At 39.9% G+C, this 22,093-nt stretch overlaps 1 protein-coding gene across 1 annotated transcript in view; it reads right to left on the bottom strand.

Annotated features, from left to right (window-relative positions):
• The window catches only part of CRLS1 (cardiolipin synthase 1), a 53,223-nt gene that overhangs the window by 13,722 nt on the left and 17,408 nt on the right, over window positions 1-22,093 (bottom strand). The window contains exon 6 of the mRNA XM_053712178.1: window positions 11,299-11,390. Coding sequence (XP_053568153.1) covers window positions 11,299-11,390 — 92 coding nt within the window. The remainder of the gene's footprint in view (window positions 1-11,298; window positions 11,391-22,093) is intronic.

Here is a 22,093-nt window from a genome sequence, read left to right on the forward strand (position 1 = left end):
ACTGATCTTCAGCTTTGGGTATCTTACCCATTGTCAATCACCGCGAAGGTGAACTTAATAAAAACGATTGTTTTCCCTCGTCTTTTGTATGTGCTACAGAATCTTCCCATTTTTATACCGAGTTTAGATATAAAAAACTTACATGGTTATTTCTCTAAATTTATCTGGAAAGATAAAAAACCCCGGATTGCATTAGCTAAGCTTATGCAGAGATTAAACCGTGCTGGTTTGGCACTGCCTAATGTAAAGTTATACAATATTGCGGCCTTGGTGAAATTTGCCATGGATTGGGTGGCGGAAACCAACTGGTTGGCGGCTAGTCAGGAAGAAGCTTTTTATACACGTCCATTTTCGCTCAGAGCTCTCTTACATTGTAATTCCAGACAGCTTCCATCCAATATCTGTAGAATGTTTTCATTTAAAAATGTTGTCATTGCCTGGCAGAGGTTCTGTATCTGTCTAGGATTAGATCCTTCTGTTTCAGAATTTCTCCCTATCCAGGGAAATCCGAATTTCATCCCCGGCATACATCATAAGGTATTTAAACTATGGGGACATAAGGGGTTGACCCTAGTTAAGCAATTGTTGGGGGCAGACAATCAGATCCACACAGCAGAATTTTTGCTTCAATCGTATGATCTTCCAAGGTCTGATCTGTTTGCTTACTTCCAGATTCGCCACTTTGTGCGCGAGCAGAATTGGGAAAAGAGTACCCCGGTAGATTGGTCGGATATTAGAACTTTAATCAAAAAATTTAGTATTGGAATCTCTTCTATTTCTTTAATGTACGACATCATGCTCTCTAAACAAAGTGATCAGTTCTTGCAGAATATTAGTAACTGGTTGTTTCCAGTTATGCCTGATATTACTGATGAGAGGATAATCCAGAGCCTCAACATGTTGTATAAGTGTAGGGTTTCGATGACCTGGAAGGAATCGCACGTGAAACTCTTGAATAAATTTTATATGCATCCGCTTAAATTACAAAAATTCTCGGTTCATGGTTTGGATAATTGTCCCAGATGCTCTAATCCAAGGGCTGACTTATTTCATATGTTTTGGTTCTGTCCTAAAATCAATCAGTTGTGGCATAAAATTTGTTTTTGGTTTAATACTTTATATGATGTTAATGTGGCGTTAACACTACAGGACGTAATTTTATTATTTTCAGTAGTGGATAGCAACTTTTCTCCGGTGGTTCGTACTTTGAATACGATTATATTGGCAGTGCGTCACCTTGTTCTCTTAGACTGGAAAGCGAAGGAAGTGCCAAGCCTTGCGAGGACTTTTAAAGAAATCCAAGGTCAAATTATATTTGAGTCATATCATCTTCCGGATGCCTCTGAGAAGAGAATCGTTGAGTTTTTTCAGGGATGGTTACCAATTATTTTGTCATATCCCCCTCTGCTCCAAAGGCAGATTCTTGCCCCTGTACGATCCACCGTCAGCTTTTCTGAACTAGTCCTGCTAGGGAAATTTCCGGCGTCCTGGATAAATTCGGGTCCGTGATTGGGTGGGTGTCTAGACCAGAGCCCCGGGCGGGGAGTCGGTCGTCGGACGGGGCATGGTTGGTGGGTTGCGCGAGGGGTGGTTTTAGCGTGGGGTTTCCTTTTTTTTTTTTTTTCCCCATCATTAAGTTTTATGTTAGTTTCGGTAACTAAAATGGGACATAATGTGGTTTTATTATACAAACGTTGGTTTTCTGGCTTGTTTCTGCAGACTGATTATGTATCTGCTTCATTTTTTTGTTTTTGTATTCCAGAAAGTTTGTAATGTCCTATTTTGATTAATAAAGAAAAAATTAAAAAAAAAAAAGAAAACATCTTTTAAAAAACAGGGGAAGGGGAAAACGGGACCCCTGGCTTATCCTATTCCTGTGTGATAACTTCTGAAATTTTCCTAGGAACAAGAAAAACATAATCGGAAGAAGGAGAATCAATCTCTATCCAGCTTAGAAGACGTCTTAGGGTTGGCAACAACCGAAGATTCAGAGTCATCCAAAGTAGATAGAACCTCCTTCAGAAGTAACCAAAGATGTTCAAGCTTAAATATAAAATTAACCTCTTCAGATTTTGAAGATTTCACCGCCAAGGAAACAGAAATTTCACCTTCAGAAGCTACTGAAGTATTTTCCTCATCAGATAATTGAGAAATGTTGACCAGTGCAGATTTACAGGGGTCAGAAACCTTAAAAATGGCCAAATGTTTAGATTTTCTCTTACACTTACCCAAAGAAGGGAAAGCTGACAAAGCCGCTGTTACTGCAGAGGTAATCTGAGCGGTAAAATCCCCAGGTAAATAAACACCCCTAGGAGGTTGAGAGTACACAGAAAGTACAGTATCAGAAACCATCAAGACTTGGGACGTTTGAGGAGAAAGCTGAGGCATGTCAAGCACAGCATTATCCTGAGAGACATTTGGCTCAGAAGGGAGTCATTTGTCTTTACATTTTAACGTTTTAGATAAACATGAGGAACAAAATTGCATTGGCAAAACAATTTGAGCCTCTAAACATAGTAAGCATTTATCAACAGAATCCATTTTACATAATTCAACAGTAAGAAAATTGAAAAGAATAAAAACTGACAAATTTTTATTAGAAATTTGTAATTTTTGAGAACAATCAAGAATCCTCCAAAGCAACCTTTCAGATTGCTTGAAATTCCTACGTTACAGGAATTAACACCCCACTAGACAGAGGAAAACAAGACCTTTCTGTAAGGTTCTTCTCCTCCTTGCACTGAAAAAACAATCAGTTGATAAAATGTACAACAAAAAATTTGGCATACAACAGAGCCCTGCAATGCAATACACCTCAGCGTAATGAAGGCTTATTAAGCTCTGCTCCGGAATACCGGAAGTGCGGCAGTCACGTGAGCGAGGTGAAAAACTGCGCCACTAGAAAGAGCGCGAATATTAAACTGCTCAGGATATATGTCCTAATTTGAATCATAATGAGGATTACCTGTTAAGTGCTGCAGTCCTTCAATACCTAGAAGGATAAGGCACTTACCTGAGATCCAGATGCAGGACAGATACCGCTACAAAGGTGTGACAGGAATTCGCTACCTGTCATGAGCCTGTAGAAAAAGAAAGAACAGAGTAACTAACTGGCTTTCTGCAAAGAGGTAGCAAAATGTTAAAAGTAAAGTAAAAGACTACCTCGCTGCCTTTTAACTGCTTAAAAAAGCCACCACTACTCTTACTAAAGAGATTGACATGACACAGCTAGACCCCAATCCTTGCTTGTAGGGAAAAATACCCATAAAAGGATTAAATATCTTCAGACACCAACTTTGCATATTCTCCATTGACAGAGGCAAAGAGAATGACTGGGGATTATGGGTAAGGGAAGTTACACTTACAGCTTTGCTGGGGTGCTCTTCTTTGCCTCCTCCTACTGGCCAGGAGTTGAATATCCCACTAGTAATTGGAATGACGTCGTGGACTCTCCATGTCTTAGGAGAGAAATTAGTTTTAATGTTTTTAAAACATTTTTTTTTAATGCAGACCTTTTAAAATAGTGTTTGGTTGCCGATTGATAATATGCCTATTTGAAGAAAATATGTTTTACGTCCCTTTTAAAACTTTAACACACAAACATTGGTCAAGAAACAATTAAAAAAAAAATTCTAAAAGTACAAACTAGGGTCTGTACCCAATAATTTAGACAAGATATCTGCAGATTCCATCATGTAAGGGGAAAAAAATAGTAATTTGAAGTTTGTGTCTTTAGTCCTCCAACTTATTCAGTGTTACAGGACCCCGACGAGTGAATTAAATATGCACAGAAGTGCATCTCAAATTTCATTATAAGCATTTTGTGTGTGTGCAATTTGCTGCCAGCCATTGTATGCTCAGATAGTTGTGTGTATAGGAAAAGTTATTGTCTTGCTGAGAATGGCTATGATATTTTCCTGGAGATGGAGAGATCATCCTTTGGAAACACGGATTCTCCAAGTAGTTATCAAAATATTCAGTTTATACCCATGTTTTTATGATGTTATTTCTCTTTTTTTCCCATTTGTTTAGCCAAGATATGCAAAGAGAATGAAGTAGAAAGAATGACTTGCTAAATAAGTTATCACTATTGCAAAAGTATTACATTGCTAATACTCAGGAGACGTGAAGTTAGGAACAGATAACCAGTTTGTACTATGTGTACAGACAACACATTCTGTCATTCCACAGTATTACTAATAAATACCCGATAGTTTAATTATAAAGTGATGCTCTCTCTTTTTTTGGTTATAGTTAAATACAACATATGAAGAAAAAAAAAAAAAAAAAAGATTCTGTGGGAGAGAGATAATTCAGTTTCCCGACTCAGTTAAAGTTATATACTAATAACTTCCTGCTTAAACAACATTAGAAAACATAAATTATGCTTACCTGATAATTTTCTTTTCTTCATATGGAAAGAGTCCACAGCTGCATTCATTACTTTTGGGAAAATAAGAACCTGGCCACCAGGAGGAGGCAGACACACCCCAGCCAAAGGCTTAAATACTCCTCCCACTTCCCTCATCCTCCAGTCATTCTGCCGAGGAACAAGGAACAGTAGAAGAAATACCAGGGTAAAAATGTGCCAGAAGAAAGAACAGACGCCCCCCAGAAAAAACAGGTAGGGAGCTGTTGACTCTTTCCATCTGAAGAAAAGAAAATTATCAGGTAAGCATAATTTATGGTTTTTCTTCATAAAATGGAAAGAGTCCACAGCTGCATTAATTACTTTTGGGAAAACAATACCCAAGCTATAGGAGGACACTGAATGCATAAACGGGAGGGTACAAGAGGCGGCCCACTCTGAAGGCACGAGGCCTGAAAAAAACTCTACCCAACTAAGAACCAGCTTCGTCCGAAGCCGAGAAAATTGGAAAGAAAAAAAGGTCCCCCAAGGACACTGACCAACAGATAGTACACAAGCCTTGCTAGAGACCGTAGGAAGAACACAGCTAAGCCAGCACACCTCCAGGAGACACCATCGCTCAGAACCACACACCCCTTACCAGAGAAGGGGATAAGCAAAAACAAACTCCCAAAAAAGGGAGAAATGGGAGAACACGGATTCCCCAAAAAAGGGTATAACAATTTCCAAAAAAGGAAACCCCAAACTCACATAGACCAAAGCCAGATGCAAGATCAAGGGGAGGCAACGCCCAAACCCCAGATGTACAGAAACCACAAGGTTAAAATCAGGAATCCAACACAGAGAAGAACTTCTCCCCAAGATAGTGTAAACACACTTTAAAGAAAACTGAAGACAGAATCCTCAAGGATCTCAAAAAGACTGAAGTCTTCAGAAGCGATATACATGCAGCAAACCCAGAGGGCAAACTCCTGGGTCAACACTAGACACTACAATCATACCAGGATGACATCAGTAGTAAACTACTTGCAGACAAGTAAGAGCAGTAGAGGATAGGTCACAAACCCTACCACCAACAGAAGAACATCCACTAAGCAGTGGACCCAGCTCAGGGATAACCAAAAATCCGCAAGCCACACTCCATATCCTGGAGAAGCACAGAAACCTCAAAAAGGCTCACCGTACCACAAGGGCCCAAAGGAGAACATAGAATCTTGGTAAGACTCCACCAACACACAGAGTGCAAATGGTTGCGACTGATTTCAAACTGCAACCCTTCGCTTGCTTTGCAGCAAAGGAACCCACAGGCCTCTACAACTGGCTGTCAGATCTGAAGGATAGGGGAACAGAAAAACCCCAAACACCAGACCCCAAAGGAGACAGAAAAAGATGGACTCAGCCACCCAAGAACTCGAATAGTAAGTCCAAAAGAATCCATAGTGATGGAACAGAGAAGATGCAATAGAGCCTTAGAAGACCCAGCACGACACTCTCGAACATGGAGACATCTCAACCCCAGAGAACGGAGGCTCTCCTCTAGAGGATAAAAAAAACTCCCGTTCCAACAAGCTGCCCACAGGACAGGACAACCCACCTTTAGAGAGAGCAACCTCACTCCAATAAAGGAGAAAAAAAACGACTCCCCGAAGGAGAGAGTATGGAAGAAACAGCACACAAGCTCATGAAGCCCTAGGCTGAGGAAACAATTACAAATTACCTCATCTAGATGTCATAGATGAACATCGAGGAACTTCCCAAAAAGGGAGTAGATTACACCTCAGACAAAAGGGCACAGAAATCCTAGCCAAACCCTCTAGACCGAAGGTCATAGCCTGTGTACCCTGGAAAAACTGGATCGTACCGAGCCAGCCACAGGATCGTAAGTCTGCCGGACATCTGGAAGAACCACAACAAAACCATAGGCCTGAGGAAAACTATAGGCCTGAGTCCCAAATCGTTCCAGGGAACCTCCCAAGGAACATAACCGGACCAACCCGGAAAACGGGAACAAGTCCCACTCTGAAATCCAAACCCAAAAGGGAAGAAGACACTCCAAAGGGAACTAAAGTACGACAGAGTCAAACGAGTGGTCTAGAGCCCACCAAGGCAATACAGTAACGCCCAGAAAAAACATCGAGGACAAAATCACCCGAAGAGTGAGAAAAACAAAGGCTAGTCTCCATAATCCCCTCCGAAGTATCAGAGGACCGTACCCAAAGAAAAAGAATGCAGAGCATCCTAAACTAAAGCTTGAAGAAGGAAGAAGGAGACAGCAAAGCCTACCATCCCTGGTAGGGAACAATTTAAATTCCTGAGGTCGGAAAAAGCCACAAGGACCTCCTCCCATTAGGCGGCCAAGACCGCTAAGGGGCAACATACAAGTCCCGAAGTCTCATCCGAAGAGGAGAACCTCAAAAAGGAAAAATCCAACAAAGGACAAATCCAAGAGCCACCATTGAAAGACCGCCTGAACCGGCAGCAAGAAGGTCTGAAATCCCCCCAACCCACACGGGGAGGAACACTTCACATCCCGACATAAAGACAGAATCATGAGAGAGTCAAACTAGTATTTATATAGTGCCCTTCTTCCAGTGGGCCACAAAGCGCTTTTCCAGCGCCCGCTCTCGGAAGAACCAAACGGCAGCTGAAAATTAATAATTGTGAGTATTACCCAATCTGAATGGAACTCAATGTATCGTCAGAAGGATGAAGGGCTGAGTCAGCCCTGTCGGGATAGAACCTGAGACCCTAGGATCTTTGAGCAGGCCGAGTAGTCAGAGCAATTTACCAACTGAGCTACCTCGCCAGCATCGGCCAGCTGGAGAGGACTGAACCAATCCCCCCAAGCCTCACAAACCCTCAGGTCCACTCAGAATAAAGTGAAACTTGTATAGAGAACAAGAACACCACAATAATATGTGAGGCCCTCAGCGCCCAACTGGACCAGCCAGACAGAACAGGCGCCACGTGTCTGAACTAGGCCTCAGGACAGAAGGACTGAACCCAAATCAGGACTAGCCTGAAACCAAGGGCTATACCTGTCAAGGCCGTATAAAATCCCCATGAGAGAGGAAATCGCAGACACACATAGGACTAAACATGTCCTTAAAAAGGGACACTGAACCCAATTTTTTTCTTTTGGGATTCAGATAGAGCATGCAATTTTAAGCAACTTTCTAATTTACTCCTACACTGTGTGCAGAATTATTAGGCAAATGAGTATTTTGACCACATCATCCTCTTTATGCATGTTGTCTTACTCCAAGCTGTATAGGCTCGAAAGCCTGCTACCAATTAAGCATATTAGGTGATGTGCATCTCTGTAATGAGAAGGGGTGTGGTCTAATGACATCAACACCCTATATCAGGTGTGCATAATTATTAGGCAACTACCTTTCCTTTGGCAAAATGGGTCAAAAGAAGGACTTGACAGGCTCAGAAAAGTCAAAAATAGTGAGATATCTTGCAGAGTGATGCAGCACTCTTAAAATTGCAAAGCTTCTGAAGTGTGATCATCGAACAATCAAGCGTTTCATTCAAAATAGTCAACAGGGTCGCAAGAAGCGTGTGGAAAAACCAAGGAGCAAAATAACTGCCCATGAACTGAGAAAATTCAAGCGTGCAGCTGCCAAGATGCCACTTGCCACCAGTTTGGCCATATTTCAGAGCTGCAACATCACTGGAGTGCCCAAAAGCACAAGGTGTGCAATACTCAGAGACATGGCCAAGGTAAGAAAGGCTGAAAGATGACCACCACTGAACAAGACACACAAGCTGAAACGTCAAGACTGGGCCAAGAAATATCTCAAGACTGATTTTTCTAAGGTTTTATTGACTGATGAAATGAGAGTGAGTCTTGATGGGCCAGATGGATGGGCCCGTGGCTGGATTGGTAAAGGGCAGAGAGCTCCAGTCCGACTCAGACGCCAGCAAGGTGGAGGTGGAGTACTGGTTTGGGCTGGTATCATCAAAGATGAGCTTGTGGGGCCTTTTCGGGTTGAGGATGGAGTCAATCTCAACTCCCAGTCCTACTGCCAGTTTCTGGAAGACACCTTCTTCAAGCAGTGGTACAGGAAGAAGTCTACATCCTTCAAGAAAAACATGATTTTCATGCAGGACAATGCTCCATCACACGCGTCCAAGTACTCCACAGCGTGGCTGGCAAGAAAGGGTATAAAAGAAGAAAATCTAATGACATGGCCTCCTTGTTCACCTGATCTGAACCCCATTGAGAACCTGTGGATCATCATCAAATGTGAGATTTACAAGGAGGGAAAACAGTACACCTCTCTGAACAGTGTCTGGGAGGCTGTGGTTGCTGCTGCACGCAATGTTGATGGTGAACAGATCAAAACACTGACAGAATCCATGGATGGTAGGCTTTTGAGTGTCCTTGCAAAGAAAGGTGGCTATATTGTCACTGATTTGTTTTTGTTTTGTTTTTGAATGTCAGAAATGTATATTTGTGAATGTTGAGATGTTATATTGGTTTCACTGGTAAAAATAAATAATTGAAATGGGTATATATTTGTTTTTTGTTAAGTTGCCTAATAATTATGCACAGTAATAGTCACCTGCACACACAGATATCCCCCTAAAATAGCTATAACTAAAAACAAACTAAAAACTACTTCCAAAACTATTCAGCTTTGATATTAATGAGTTTTTTGGGTTCATTGAGAACATGGTTGCTGTTCAATAATAAAATTAATCCTCAAAAATACAACTTGCCTAATAATTCTGCACTCCCTGTATTATCAATTTTTCTTCGTTCTCTATCTTTATTTGAAAAAGAAGGCAGCTAAGCTTTTTTGGGGGGTTCAGAACTCTGGACAGCACTATTTTATTGGTTGACGAATGAATCCACCAATCAGCAAGGACAACCCAGGTTGATCACCAAAAATGGGCCGGCATCTAAACTTAAATTCTTGCATTTCAAATAAAGCTACCAAGAGAATGAAGAACATTTGATAATAGGAGTAAATTAGAAAGTTGCTTAAAATTTCAAGCTCTATCTGAATCATGAAGAAAAAAAATTAGGGTTCAGTGTCGCTTTAACAAACTTCCTTAGAAGCAACAGTGCGATCAAACATTGTGAGTAACGATTCCAGACAAACTTCCCCAAGGAAATGAGCGTTATTCAAAGAAAATAAAGGATAAGGCAACCCGCAGGTCTATCGCCTAAGTAGAACAGACGTACCCGCAGGAACGCCCCTGTTCTACCAAGCTCAAACTGGAAAAAGTACTCAATAACAAGACTATAAGAAGATTATTTCATCTCCTTAAGTCTATTTCTGCAAGCTATTCGAAGAGGCAGACTGAGAAGTCTCAGATCCAATAAGGATGGGATCTTCCGACAAGGCCAAAGCGTGCCTAAAAAAAAACACAAAGGCTAGCCAGTCTATAAAATAAAAATAAAGCACAGCATACCACCGCCGGAGCGAAGGACGACTCCGGCCTCGAAGCCTGACCCCACGAAGCTTCAAAGACAGTAGTTCCCCCAGAGAGCTGAACAGGCCAACTTATGCCTGAAGAGCCCTGGATACCGGAACACGAACAGTATCCAAAACCAACTTCTGGAAGTTGCATATGCGCTAGTGGCAAAATTATGGCTATGCGACATAGTGCCGAAAGCCCTGGCGGGTAAAAGCTACCTTCCGGAAAAGGGGTAAGCAAACTTTGGGTTACCTGCATGCATGGTAAGTGATGGTGGAAAGGAACTCGCCACTCGGAGGACAGAAACCCCAGAGGCGGATGGCTCAGCAGATCCTTGATTCCCCGATCCGGAGGAATTGAGCACTCTTATACGGAATTCAAAACATAACTGATAGGCTAGTATCATCCGGGGCAATACACATTCTGCGCACGGAGTAGAAAATAAAACAGATGTCCGTCTCCATGGTATCAGACTCCTCCATAGCTAGGATATTGATACAAGATTTGGACCCAAAAGTTAAATGGCACCTGACACCCACAATGGCTGGGGCACTCACCACCTTCTTAGAGCCCAATACCAGCATATCCGAATTTCTCAGTCACCACAGGGCTAGGAATGCAGAAATGGAAAGTCAAAAACGTGACCACGCCCGGTCACAAGGTGAACCGTACAGTCCAGAAAAAGCGCGCTCGACCTTAAAGGCGGCTTCTCTTCCAAAGGTCATTATGTTCCCAAGCAACGAGCCTAAGTAACACTACGCATAACAAACATGATTAAAAAAAAACCTCTGTTCAATAACCCCCCTCAGGAGATATTACCCTTGATTCTAAGATACAAAAATGCGCCTCACTGAGACCCATATGTTTAGTCCCGCATGAAGAAAAAAAAATTAAATAATCTTACCGGAATCTACACAGTGGAACAGGAACACAGCCCTTCAAGTGTGAAGGATAGTGACATCGCCTCCGCCATGGACTTAAAAAAGAAAGCAGGCAGCGGAGCGAAGTTCGACAACGCCGATTGCTTGAGGAGCTGTTAACATTAGTCTAGATGGTTTCGCAGAAAGACTTTCGCTGTATCTCCGGACTCTAACTTTCATCCAAGCCGTCACTGAGAGACTGACAGGACTACTTAAAACTCCCGTACCATGTCGAAGAGTACTACCCTCCATAAGAGACAACATAAATTCTGACACATCTCTGCCAACCTCCTGGGACGAAAGGCAAAGAATGACTGGGGGATGAGGGTAGTGGGAGAAGTATTTAAGCCTTTGAGTGGGGTGTCTTTGCCTCCTCCTGGTGGCCAGGTTCTTATTTTCCCAAAAGTAATGAATGCAGCTGTGGACTCTTTCCATTTTTGAAGAAAATAAAGGTTATCATTGTATAGCGTATGTCCGTATTGTGGAGATACATGAAGAAGGTTTGCAGAAGAAAATACTTACGTTTTACTAATCATGCTGTATAGAGTGGTCATAAACAAAACTGAAACATACCATAATGTTTGAAGATAGATACTATCCACAAAATTAAAGACAGGAGCTGCCAATGATGCGGCCACCAAGACTAACTGCACTGCTGTGTTCATCTACAATACAAAAAGATGAAAAAAAAAAGAATATTAAAAGTTAAGCTACAATGTGTGAAGATTTATATGGTTCTCATGATGTTAGAATTTGAAAATTATTTAACTAGTAAAAAGGTATGAAAATTAGTTACTTAAAGCGACATGTAATCCAAAATTGTTCTTTCATAATTCAGATACAGCATGTCATTTAAACAACTTCTATTACCAAATTTTCTTTTTCTTTTTTAAAAAAAAGCAGGGACGCAAGATCAGGAGGGTGCAGGTGTCTGGGGCACTATATTGCAGCAATTTTGCAAGAATATTATCCATTTGCGAGACCACTAGCTAGATAGCAGCACTATATCCGGCCATGTAGTGCTCGCTCCAGACACCTACCTGGGTATCTCTTCAACAAACAATACTATAGGAACAAAGCAAATTTGATCATAGAAGTAAATTGGCTTTATTTTATTTCTGAATCCCATTTAATAAAAAGATGTTGACATCACTTGAAATGTAAGACACATACATTACTCAGTTCTGTTTGTGCATAATCCACTATGAAAATGAGCTTTACATGATCAAGTAAACAAAGTACAAAGGATTACAAAGAAAAATGGAAGAGTAAGACAGGAAAAGAAAAGGAAGTCAAATAGTCGTGGACAAATGACAATGTGGAGAGCAGAAAAGACAAGAGGTACGAGTGCACGGGGAATATGGGACACAGAAGAGGCATATGAGGTTTGCCTAATTTACATAGATATTATCCTACACATGTGGCATCAATAGTGTTTAAACGTAATTTATATTAACACTTCTGTTTAAAAATATGGCAAACATATGTTGTAGATGGGCCAGACAGTTCTAAACTATAATTTCTTATATGTAAAAAATAAAATAAAAAAATAAATAAATACTTTAGTGGGTTTATTTTGCACATAACTAAAAATACAGAGCAAGTTGCCACAAGACATTTGGCTTTTAAAGGCTTTATTTATGAGCCAAAGCCGCCTACACAATGAACTCATTTTAATTCTTGGTGCTGATTTACATTAAGGTGGTTACATTATATGGATTTTTTGTCTTGTGTATGACTTCTCTGTGTTACATTATATGGATCTTCTGTCTTGTGTATCACGTCCCTGTGTTACATTATATGGATCTTGTGCATGACTTCCCTGTGTTACATTATATGGATCTTGTGCATGACTTCCCTGTGTTACATTATATGGATCTTGTGCATGACTTCCCTGTGTTACATTATATGGATCTTGTGCATGACTTCCCTGTGTTACATTATATGGATCTTGTGTATGACTTCCCTGTGTTACATTATATGGATCTTGTGTATGACTTCCCTGTGTTACATTATATGGATCTTCTGTATGACTTCCCTGTGTTACATTATATGGATCTTCTGTCTTGTGTATGACTTCCCTGTGTTACATTATATGGATCTTGTGTATGACTTCCCTGTGTTACATTATATGGATCTTGTGTATGACTTCCCTGTGTTACATTATATGGATCTTGTGTATGACTTCCCTCTGTTACATTATATGGATCTTGTGTATGACTTCCCTGTGTTACATTATATGGATCTTCTGTCTTGTGTATGACTTCCCTGTGTTACATTATATGGATCTTCTGTCTTGTGTATGACTTCCCTGTGTTACATTATATGGATCTTGTGTATGACTTCCCTGTGTTACATTATATGGATCTTGTGTATGACTTCCCTGTGTTACATTATATGATCTTGTGTATTACTTCCCTGTGTTACACTATATGGAATTTCTGTCTTGTGTATGACTTCCCTGTGTTACATTATATGGATCTTCTGTCTTGTGTATGACTTCCATGTGTTACATTATATGGATCTTGTGTATGACTTCCCTATGTTACATTATATGGATGTTGTGTATGACTTCCCTGTGTTACATTATATGGATCTTGTGTATGACTTCCCTGTGTTACATTATATGATCTTGTGAATTACTTCCCTGTGTTACATTATATGGATCTTGTGTATGACTTCCCTGTGTTACATTATATGGATCTTCTGTCTTGTGTATGACTTCCCTATGTTACATTATATGGATCTTCTGTCTTGTGTATGACTTCACTGTGTTACATTATATGGATCTTGTGTATGACTTCCCTGTGTTACATTATATGGATCTTGTGTATGACTTCCCTGTGTTACATAATATGGATCATGTGTATGACTTCCCTGTGTTACATTATATGGATCTTGTGTATGACTTCCCTGTGTTACAGTATATGATCTTGTGTATTACTTCCCTGTGTTACACTATATGGAATTTCTGTCTTGTGTATGACTTCCCTGTGTTACACTATATGGAATTTCTGTCTTGTGTATGACTTCCCTGTGTTACATTATATGGATCTTCTGTCTTGTGTATGACTTCCCTGTGTTACATTATATGGATCTTCTGTCTTGTGTATGACTTCCCTATGTTACATTATATGGATCTTCTGTCTTGTGTATGACTTCACTGTGTTACATTATATGGATCTTGTGTATGACTTCCCTGTGTTACATTATATGGATCTTCTGTATTGTGTATGACTTCCCTGTGTTACATTATATGGATCTTGTGTACGACTTCCCTGTTTTACATTATATGGATCTTATGTATGACGTCCCTGTGTTACATTATATGGATCTTGTGTATGACTTCCCTGTGTTACATTATATGGATCTTCTGTCTTCTGTATGACTTCCCTGTGATACATTATATGGATCTTGTGTATGACTTTCCTGTGCTACATTATATGGATCTTGTGTATGACTTTCCTGTGCTACATTATATGGATCTTGTGTATGACTTCCCTGTGTTACATTATATGGATCTTCTGTATTGTGTATGACTTCCCTGTGTTACATTATATGGATCTTGTGTATGACTTCCCTATGTTACATTATATGGATCTTCTGTATTGTGTATGACTTCCCTGTGTTACATTATATGGATCTTGTGTATGACTTCCCTGTGTTACATTATATGGATCTTGTGTATGACTTCCCTGTGTTACATTATATGGATCTTGTGTATGACTTCCCTGTGTTACATTATATGGATCTTGTGTATGACTTCCCTGTGTTACATTATATGGATCTTGTGTATGACTTCCCTGTGTTACATTATATGGATCTTGTGTATGACTTCCCTGTGTTACATTATATGGATCTTGTGTATGACTTCCCTGTGTTACATTATATGGATCTTGTGTATGACTTCCCTGTGTTACATTATATGGATCTTGTGTATGACTTCCCTGTGTTACATTATATGGATCTTGTGTATGACTTCCCTGTGTTACATTATATGGATCTTGTGTATGACTTCCCTGTGTTACATTATATGGATCTTGTGTATGACTTCCCTGTGTTACATTATATGGATCTTGTGTATGACTTCCCTGTGTTACATTATATGGATCTTGTGTATGACTTCCCTGTGTTACATTATATGGATCTTGTGTATGACTTCCCTGTGTTACATTATATGGATCTTGTGTATGACTTCCCTGTGTTACATTATATGGATCTTGTGTATGACTTCCCTGTGTTACATTATATGTATGTTGTGTATGACTTCCCTGTGTTACATTATATGGATGTTGTGTATGACTTCCCTGTGTTACATTATATGGATGTTGTTTATGACTTCCCTGTGTTACATTATATGGATCTTCTCTCTTGTGTATGACTTCCCTGTGTTACATTATATGGATCTTGTGTATGACTTCCCTGTGCTACATTATATGGATTTTCTGTCATGTGTATGACTTCCCTGTGTTACATTATATGGATCTTCTGTCTTGTGTATGACTTCCCTGTGTTACATTATATGGATCTTCTGTCTTGTGTATGACTTCCCTGTGTTACATTATATGGATCTTCTGTCTTGTGTATGACTTCCCTGTGTTACATTATATGGATCTTGTGTATGACTTCCCTGTGTTACATTATATGGATCTTCTGTTTTGTGTATGACTTCCTTGTGATACATTATATGGATCTTGTGTATGACTTCCCTGTGTTACATTATATGGATCTTCTGTCTTGTGTATGACTTCCCTGTGTTACATTATATGGATCTTCTGTCTTGTGTATGACTTCCCTGTGTTACATTATATGGATCTTCTGTCTTGTGTATGACTTCCCTGTGTTACATTATATGGATCTTCTGTCTTGTGTATGACTTCCCTGTGTTACATTATATGGATCTTCTGTCTTGTGTATGACTTCCCTGTGTTACATTATATGTATCTTCTGTCTTGTGTATGACTTCCCTGTGATACATTATATGGATCTTGTGTATGACTTCCCTGTGTTACATTACATGGATCTTGTGTATGACTTCCCTGTGTTACATTATATGGATCTTCTGTCTTGTGTATGACTTCCCTGTGTTAGATTATATGGATCTTCTGTCTTGTGTATGACTTCCCTGTGATACATTATATGGATCTTGTGTATGACTTCCCTGTGTTACATTACAGGGATCTTGTGTATGACTTCCCTGTGATACATTATATGGATCTTCTGTCTTGTGTACCACTTCCCTGTGTTACATTATATGGATCTTCTGCCTTGTGTATGACATCCCTGTGTTAAAATATTAACGTGGAACTGACATTTTACCATTTATTGGATTTTTCATGTGGATATATTCCTGCTATATTAAAAAGCACATGAAACCCATATTTTTTTATTTTATGATTCAGATAAACATATATTTTTAAACAACTTTTCAATTTACTTCCATAATGAATGTTGCTTCATTCTCTCAGTATCCTTTATTGAAGGAGCAGAAATGCACTATTGGGAGCTAGCTGAGCACATCAGTAAGTTAGTGAAATGTAGCATATATGTGCAGCCACCTATCAGCATCTAGCTCCCAGTCCCTATTCTAACTAGGTATGCTTTTCAACAAAGGATACCAAGATGACTAAACAAATTAGACAATAAAAGTAAATTGGAAAGATCTGGTTCCGGAGGAGGAGTCTAAGCACAGGTCGTGAAGTGCTAACTCAGAGAACTCCTGTCCAAAACTGCTGGCGGAGGTCTTTCCGCGCCTGCCCTGCGACCTGGGGTAGCTACCTGGACAGCTTGCTATATTGCTAATGGAACCCTGGCAGTGGAAATCCAGCCCACTGCATTGGCACATTGTCAGCTTTGAAGGACCTGCACTCCCCTTGGGCTTTTGCAACACCAGGGGAAATCTAACAAAAAAACGGCATTCTTTTCTCCCTCCTCTCCCACCGGTGCTGCGTGAGAGGAGGACAGCATTACCTGCCCTTCTGAGTTACGCTTGGTGAGACACTAAAATACCTAGCTTGTACCCTTAAAGGTGGAATCCATAAGACCTGACATAGAGGTGGCAGCTACTCACTGGGCGGTGCAGCAGGGTAGATACGGAGAATACTTACCTGAAAAGTGCTACTTGTTATCCTGCCCGCACTAAGTACAAGGTTGACTGATGAAAACATTCGACCGCAACTCTGGGAGGTCAAACCCCGCACAGAATCACTGTCTCCCGAGAAGTGAAGATATTGCAGAAGCACACCGGTGGAGGCTGCCGTATATAGTGCTTTGGAAGCACCGAGCCAGGACCCTCTGGAGAAGTGCAGTCAATCATCTGGATGTGGAGCCAAAACATATAGCGGAACCTGCCGACAGAGTTAGTGAGATCAGTAATCACTACTGCGGGAGGTGTGCTGCACCCTTGCTGCTCGATAGCGGAGATGGTCTAACTTACAAAGCTAACCTGGTGCCGGTGCTCGCGGAGTTCCTTTTTTTTTTTCCCCTGCTTGAAAATACTGCTGAAGGATACGAAACGGCTCCTTTTCCTCTCCTCCTCTCCCACGGATACTGCGTGAAAGGAGGAAAGTTGACCGGTGCAGGTGACCTGGTGCCGGTGTTTGCGGAGCTCCTCTTTCTTTTTTCCTACTTGAAAATATAGCCGAGGGATATGGATCAAATCCTTTTTTTTCCCTCCTCTCCCACGGATGCTGCATGAGAGGAGGAAAGTGTCATATAGGTCTCCTGGTCACAAAAGGGTTACTTCTCCAAACCGGCCTCCACCTGGAAAGGCAAAAAGGCTTTCATGAGCCTTTGTGAGTGATTACATTGCAACACTGCAGGAGGAAACATGGTGGGTTTTCATTTGTACTGCCCCCTCTGTTTGTGTACAAGGGAGCAGAGGCGCTAAGGGATAGTAGCCCCTCATTGTAACAACGTAGCCCGGGCGACATAGAGGCAGAAGTCAATTGGAAATTCTTCAATTAAAACAGAGACAGGTTAAGAGTTGGAAGCTACCTATGCTAGAAGGTACTGTACCAACTGTTTTTTTTCCTTGTTTTTTACTCAATACAAATAACCGTGCTCTTAGAGGAGATAGCTTCATTTTGGTGAAACAACTTAAACTACGCGAACTGCTTACCTAAAAATCCTAACCTGATTCAACAAAAAAGGAGACATAAGAGCTCTGTGACTTTTTACTGGGAGTAACTTACTCTTTTTTCCCCCCTTTCTCCTCTACTGAGTTTATGTATCTATTTAGTACCTCAGAGTAATAGTAATAATATAATATTTCTGTTGTATTGCAGTTAAAAACATGCTGCTGCTAACTTTTGTAGTTTAACTTTATCTTTAAATTACCTCGGCATAAGCTTGTTCTTATAAAACTACAGAGGGCACTCCCTCTGAAGTTGTGTTCATTTCTTTTTTATCATTCACGTGATAAAAAAAATGTAGTCCCGTTTCGCCCTTAAAACTAGAACTACATATGAGGGGATAAGGTATAATGTAACTTTGTACTTCATATAACTGCATATCTGGTATAAATACTCGCTAGAAATAGGTTAAATGTAAATTGACAGATATGTGGAAGACTAAGTTCCTATCCTAACTTCAAGCTTAAAACCACAATCAAAGCTGATTACTTTCTGATGTTCACATACTGAGACTTGGTTCCCTATAAACTGATTGGAGGGCATAGACGTGGTATTCCACTTTACTTGTCATAACTCAATACTGTTAATTATAAGCACAACGTTGGAAATAGTTCAAATGTAAACCGATAGAAGTGGAACTTTGTATCTTGCTAATTACACTACACCTCATTGGCTAAATATTTAGCATTGCTAAAAAGTGAGTGCTTTATTGATACAGTATAATAGTTCAAACATTAGCACTATGTTATTGATTTCTTTACAAAAATTGCAGATCTCTGTAATTCCAAGTATTTCTCAGAGTTAGATCAAAATTGAAGTAATAGGTGTCGAATCGTATGCGCTACTATTAATTCCACCTCTTTGGTTAAATACGCAAGACTCACATAGTAAGACTTTCCTAAAAAATTATAATATTCTAATCATTGAGTAAATAATTCTTTATAGAATAGAATAGAGCATATCTAACTATAAATGTTAATTCTTTATCCCCCCCCCCCATAAACCATAGTCGCTCTATAACATCTATTCAGGGCATTGATTACCTTGAGAGGTTTTTCCCAAATAAGACAATCTGTCCCTCATATGCTAGAGTATAACACGATTTAGAATTTTTCTGACTCTTTCTGAGGGACCTCCCCTGATCATTGGCACTGCCGTTGGCTGATCAGGTAGCCCTATTTACCCCCCTTTTTTCCACCTTTTTCTCACTCACAGAACCTGAGCACTTCCTCACGTCCATGAACTTAACACCCTCACACCCCCACTCGCACGGTCCTCCCTCACTTTCCCCCAAGGGGGGTTCCCCTCCCTTTTTTTTCCCCTCCCTTCACATTTTTTTCACTGGGAGGTTTCTCCCCCGATTAATTTTTCGCACTATAATAGAGCACACGGACAAATTTCTCAACACTCACACTAGGACTTCTTCTCCAGCCATGGCAGCCAAGCACAGGGACAGGACATCACGGCATTAACCCAGGAAATTAGACACTTTGATAATAGAATACAAGAAGTGGAGCAAAGGGTCTCAGATTTGGAAGATCTAACCACATCAAATAGCTCTAATTTAGAAGGCACAAACAGAAGTATTTGTAAAATGCAGATCAGAATAGAGGACCTTGAAAATCGCTCTAGAAGAAATAATATCAGGATTATTGGAGTCCCAGAAGAAAAACAATATGAAAATCTAAGCACTTTTATTTCAGAGAAGTTAATACAGGTTCTTAAAATCCCTTCTACTTATCAGCGGATAGTAGTTGAAAGAGCGCATAGGATAGGGGGACCTCGATTAGACAATAAAGGGAATAGCAGGCCCAGACCTGTGATAGCAAGACTTCTAAATTATCAGGACAAGGTTACATTACTTCAGTACTATCACAAGAACCAGCCCATTGATATAGGAGGCATTAAGATACTTCTATTTCAAAACTTCTCAGCTGAAACAGCTATGAAGAGAAGGTAACTGGCCCCATTATGTACTAAATTTATACAGCAGGGTTATCGTGCTATATTAATTTATCCTTCAAAGTTGAGAGTTTTTGTTAAAGAGGAAGTGCACTTTTTTGATAAAGCCCAAAAGGCTGAAATTTTTTGAGTGATTTAGATTCCCCAGGTTAACAGCCGATTTGTTTTGCTGAATCTATTAAGTTGACCTGGAGTACAGGTCCTGAATAGGGAATCCCCACGGTGGGGGGGGCTTCCTTTTTTTTTTTTCTTCTCTCTTTCCTCACTTTTGTCTCTTCTTCCATCTATATAAATGGCAAACGAAGTGGATAAGTTTAAGATAGTCTCCTGGAATGTTGTAGGTATTTCGACCCCCATCAAAAGGAAAGCAATTCTTTCTCAAATGAGAAAAGACCCAAGCAGACGTGTTCCTCCAGGAGACACACTTAAATTTGGAAGAAGCAATGAAATTAAAAGCTTCGTGGGTTAAAGAAGTTTTAGCAGCACAAAGTTCTAGGAGGAAGAGAGGGTGGCTATTCTGTTAGGGAAGAGGATTAGTTTAGAAATTATGGATTCAAGGGTAGATCCTGAGGGGAGATATGTAATGTTGAAAGCTAAAATTGCCAAAATAGTTTACACATTTTGTGATATAGATTATATATATATATATATATATATATATATATATATATATATATATATATATATATATATATATATATATATATATATATATATATACACACACACACACACATACACCTACTGTCTTTGACCCAGAGTTTTGGAATGTTTTTCAATCTAAAGTTCTCTCGTACTCGGAAGGCTATTTGATTCTCAGGGGGGGGATTTTAATATGGCCCACAATGTCCTTTAGACAGATTAAGGCAGAGCCTCAAACAGATAAAACATAAAAGATAACTTAGAAACTAAGATGTTCAAGAAGATCATGCAAAATCTATCAGTGAAGGATTTATGGAAAATTCAGAACCCTGATACACGGGAATTCACTTGCTTATACAAGGCCCATAAAACACTATCCAGAATTGACTTATTTCTTGTTGATGAACGGTTATGTACAAGGAAGGTGAAGGCAAAAAATAATGCCTATCTTCCTATCAGACCATGGACCAATTTCTCTAGAGTTTCAGCTTAATCATTTTAAGTCTAAACCTTCACGCTTTATATTTCCCTATTTTCTAGTAAATTATATAAAATTCAAAAGATGGCTCAAGGCTAAATTCGAAGAAGAATACGCTCACTTTAACTGTACCTACATAGATCACCCTGAAATATTTTGGGAAGCTGCAAAAGCAGTGCTTAGGGGGGAGATAATAGCATATAGTTCTATGATAACAAGGAAACTGAAGACAAGAGAGAAAGAAGTACTCAAATCTGTGACCAATTCTTACAATCGCTTTCTATTGGAAAAAAACCCTCTGAACTGGGCAAAATATATCAGAGCCAAGAATGAAAGGGATACCTTTGTAGTATTTCAAGAAACACAAAAAGACCTAAGATTCCAAGCTAAAATGTATAGATTTGTGAATAAATCTGGGAAACTCTTAGCCAATCTGGTTAAGAGAGATAAGAAGTCATCCTTGATTGAGAAAATTCAGTACAAATGGAAGATCCTTTCAAAACCTGAAGATATCTCAGATGCATTTGTAGAATATTATAAAGAGCTCTATTCCTTCAGAAGCTCTGATAAAGCTCAATCAGCTGATTCCTGGAGTAGAATAACTTATCCTACGATAACATTGGAAGCTCTTGAAAGTCTTAACGCCCCGATTACCGAGAAGGAAATTGAATTTTTTTTATCTTGGATCTGTCCCTGAATAAAGCAGCAGGACCTGATGGGCTACCTAATGAGCTTTTCAAGATCCTCTCTTCAGAGATTACCCCATATTTTTGTAAACTCTACAATGACATGTATACCAATGGTAAATTAGTGCCTTCTTCCTTCTCTGCTTCACACACAACTTTAGTTCTCAAGGAATCATATAGACCTATAGCTCTCTTAAACTCAGACTGCAAGATCTTAACTTAAATTTTAGCACAGGCTCCAGATGATTCTCTCAAAGATCATTCACACAGATCGAGCGGGGTTTCTGTATAAACGAAACTCCTCAGCAAAAATAAGAGAGGTTCTGGTGACAACTGAGTATTTCAGGAACTTGGGGGCATCGGAGTGGGGGGGGGGGGGGAAAGAGGACCTCCCTGATCTCGCCATTGTTTCAATTGATGCTGAGAAAGCTTTTGATTCGGTGTATTTTGATCATATAACTACCTCC

The sequence above is a fragment of the Bombina bombina genome, chromosome 4, assembly GCF_027579735.1.
Source record: "Bombina bombina isolate aBomBom1 chromosome 4, aBomBom1.pri, whole genome shotgun sequence".
Classification (NCBI taxonomy): Eukaryota; Metazoa; Chordata; class Amphibia; order Anura; family Bombinatoridae; genus Bombina; species Bombina bombina.